Raw genomic sequence first — 3,776 nt, 5'->3', positions numbered from 1 at the left:
TGTAGAAACCCTGTTGATGGGAAATGGTATATGTTTGATGACACTAAAGTTGTGTTTAATTGTGTTCAGGTTACTGTAGAAACCCTGTTGATGGGAAATGGTATATGTTTGATGACACTAAAGTTGCCGTTATCCAAGAAAGTGAAATAGTGACTGCTGATGCATACATTCTTTTCTACCAACGGACAAGTTTTACATCATCGTCATGTGCATCTTCATCTACTTCTGGTTACAGCAGTGCATCAACAGCGTCGCTAATCAACACAGATCATTGGGCCTACCGCATGCCTCCTTTTCGCTACTTATCACCTAAGAACAGTAAAAGTCAAGATAACCTTTGTGATGTAGGTTAGTATAATCAAACAAATGTTTACCAAACCTAAAGTAACTAAGTAAGATATGAGAATTACCATATTTAAAAACTTTGTTTTTTTCAGTGTTTTATGACATCACTGACATTTACTCGCAACAAGTATTGAACATTTTATAGACTTGTAGCCATTCTTTCTCATTCACCTAGATGAATAGAAGAATATTGTTAATATTTTTCACAGCTTCAAAGTATGTTTTTTAAAACCAAAGTACAAGTTTTAGATGATAAGTTTACAAAAGGTACAAAATATTTACAGCTGCATAGCTGTAGATAAAAAGAAGAATATCATTAATATTCTTAACAGCCTTGAAGATGTTTTTAAGCCAAAGTATAAGTTTACACAAGGTACAAGATATTTAGAGCTGCATAGCAATTTTCAATTTCTAGCTTTCCCTAGGCTTTATTGATTATGAAGCAAAAAAAAAGAAAAAGAAATCTGAATTTTTTTTATATTCCCTGTAAGACAAAATAAATAAATTATCACTGAATCTACCATTGTCAAATAAGGGCTGCCTATTTGTATTGTTACGTATCTGCTTGTTTGATAATTTCCGGTAAAATTCTCTTCAGCGATACAAGTCCTTTCTTAATTAAACCATTTTATTCTACCTTGATACAAACTTTTAATACACAGTAATCCCACAGTCAATACACTTCTCGTCACTTTAAACTTAACTGCTTTTATAATACATGCTATAAACCACAGCGATTCACAATCTCGATAACTTCGCCCAAAACTTACCATGACTACTGTTCGCTTTATCATACATTAATTTTTTCCAGGCTTATATACTAAAAAAGAGGGCGTCCCAAATGCACTCGGGCTTCCTCGATTATTCATGATCATTCGAGAAATTTCACGTATGCTACCAGCGCCAAACGCGCCAGCAGCATCACGTGACTTCCACTGTCGTAACAGTATTTAACATTGTATAGTTATGTCAGGTCTAGAAACTGCCTATCATTTTGGAAATGGTGTATGACTAGATGACCTGTAAATGCTCAGTGAAAATCACAACAAGTGGTCATCATCAGAGATCTGTGTTTAGAATACACTGTAATTAGTATAAAGTGTTTATTATATAATCTGAGTTTGAGTATATTACATCACAGTATATATTTTGAACTAAATAGTTTAAGTGTATTACATTACTGTGCTTTTAATTGTTCATATTTATTAATGATTAAAATTAGTTCTATAATAAAGTAGTTATTTTGCTCAACCTTAAATAGTAATCAATTCTATGATGTTTACATTAGAATAAAATAAGCTGGTGCTTTGGTTAGTTTTATTGGCTCATTAAGTAGGATGATTATTCATCACCGATAAATAGTAGTTTTATGAAAGTTTAAATCACATAGGTTTTCTATTTTTTTACATTCTTTAGATAAAGAGTTTGCCTTTATGTTTTAGACTCCTCGTTCGACACTATGAGCCTTCAGCATAAAGAACCTTTTCAGCGAACCCACAGAAGGTATGCTAGTATGATACCTCTCACATCACCCAAGAAGAATTCTTTAGTGATGAACACTGAATTGGACAGACATTCAGATGAAGAGGCTTCGAAAGAAGAATTAGTTAAAAATGAAATAGATGAAAAGAGTGCATTCCCTGGTCACGTTGTATACCGAGTAACTGCCGTTTGATTTCACAGTCAAAACAAGGTTGGCAATCATTGTGTCTTGTGCACTTACATCTTCCTGCCGATTTCACAAGGCTTGTTTTAAAGGTGCTTTGTTACAAATATTGTTATTGTTGCCCATAGCTCCAAAGTTAGCCAGAAGTGATGGTGATCATTTCACCTTATTTGTAGTTTGAGTTAAGTCTTTTTGCAGTAACAAGGATAAACAGAATAAGTTTTTTAGTTGTGCACTACATCTATTTTTTTTTTTTAGTAGTGTGCTACATCTTTTTTTTCACAAATCATTACTTAGCCAAGCTGCTACCAGAGTGAAGTGTAGAAGTCAACATTTTGTTTCTTGCCCTTGCATTTATGAAATACTTAAATCAGATTAGGTTCACTTACGAAAGAAAGCACTTTTGACTTACAAGTTCCTCTGTGTGTTGTTCTTCAAACTCTTGCTCAATGCTTAGGTTTTATTCGTGGTCTTGTAGGAGATTTAAGAGGATAAATAATATATGAAATGTCGTTTCTTTGTATATAATTGTTACATCATTGATTACTTACTTAACAAGTCATTTTTTTGTTTTGTCTATATTACTGGTGACAAATACACATTCTTTGTTAAGCTTGTAATTTGACCAACCTTGTAAATTTTCTGTGCTTTTCAAGATGTTAAATTAATTTCAAGGTTTTATACACTTGTAGTCTTATATTTCACTATGATCACAAATAATTTTTACTGGAGCCGAAATTAATTAACACTTTTTAGGCAAAGAAAACTGTGAACTTGAAAACAGTATCAACTCACCATCAAATATTATGTGCTACTTACTTGAAGAGGCACAATCAGTATCAAAAGAGGTGGAGCCTGAATTCTGAACAAATTAATTTTAGCCATTCTTAGTTTGATCTCACCAACCTAATGACTATTAGTAATGCATTTTACTTCAGTGTCAAGAGAACTTGTGTGTGAAATTATTCATGTCATAATATGTTATTCATCCTGTTTTTTTTTGTGCCATTCTATGTCATAAAAAATTTCTTGAAATAATTAATCATTTAAAATCAGACACTGTAAGATATGCTTTATTTACAAAATCTTGTACAGCACTTGACAAGATGTGGATCAAAGATTGTAGACTCACAGATCAACAATTAAAGAAATATGGATGAAAAAATTGCTCTTTGTTTTGTTTGTAATAAGAATATATTTTACTCTTATCAATTTAAACAAGTCTGCTTTCAGGTGGTTTAAAAATAACTTTTCATGTTTTTTACGTGAATATTATGCAATTGAAAAACTGTGCATAGTAGAAGCATTATTCGGGTCTTAAGATATCAAAGTGATATTATTACTGTTTGTTTTAATAAATGATAAATTTTAGCTAAATGAGGTTATTTATGTTGAAATATACAAAATGATTTTATTTTCTAGCTTCAAAGTGTGTAAAAAATTATTATCATTGAAGTTTGCTTTTTGTGCTTGTGCGAGGTTGTAAAATAGTTAAATTAAAATGTTGGTTCCATAGAATATAGACTTAAGGAGGAATATGACAATAAATCCTAACACAGTGTAAGTAAGTTTATAAAGTTAAAATCTTCAATGATGATAAAAATTAAATATGTTATTCTCATATGGATAGTGTCCATTACGTTTGTTTGTGATAGTAATATTAAATATCAATATATTGTAATTTATGAATAAAAATAATTTAAAATATATATGATTGTTCTGGAACCAAAACAAGAAAAAAATCACATTTATTATGCATGAAATA

At 30.9% G+C, this 3,776-nt stretch overlaps 1 protein-coding gene across 1 annotated transcript in view; it reads left to right on the top strand.

Moving 5' to 3' along the window:
• LOC106469835 (ubiquitin carboxyl-terminal hydrolase 31-like) overlaps window positions 1-3,735 on the top strand; it is a 56,622-nt gene extending 52,887 nt beyond the window's left edge. The window contains exons 10-11 of the mRNA XM_013930345.2: window positions 70-348; window positions 1,788-3,735. Coding sequence (XP_013785799.2) covers window positions 70-348; window positions 1,788-2,020 — 512 coding nt within the window. The 3' untranslated portion in view covers window positions 2,021-3,735. The remainder of the gene's footprint in view (window positions 1-69; window positions 349-1,787) is intronic.
• The last annotated feature ends 41 nt before the right edge of the window (window positions 3,736-3,776 follow it).

The sequence above is a fragment of the Limulus polyphemus genome, unplaced genomic scaffold (genome assembly GCF_000517525.1).
Source record: "Limulus polyphemus unplaced genomic scaffold, Limulus_polyphemus-2.1.2 Scaffold3676, whole genome shotgun sequence".
NCBI classification, from domain to species: domain Eukaryota; kingdom Metazoa; phylum Arthropoda; class Merostomata; order Xiphosura; family Limulidae; genus Limulus; species Limulus polyphemus.
The sequence above is the reverse complement of the archived record's forward strand: the minus strand, read 5'-3'. Positions and strand labels throughout refer to the sequence as shown.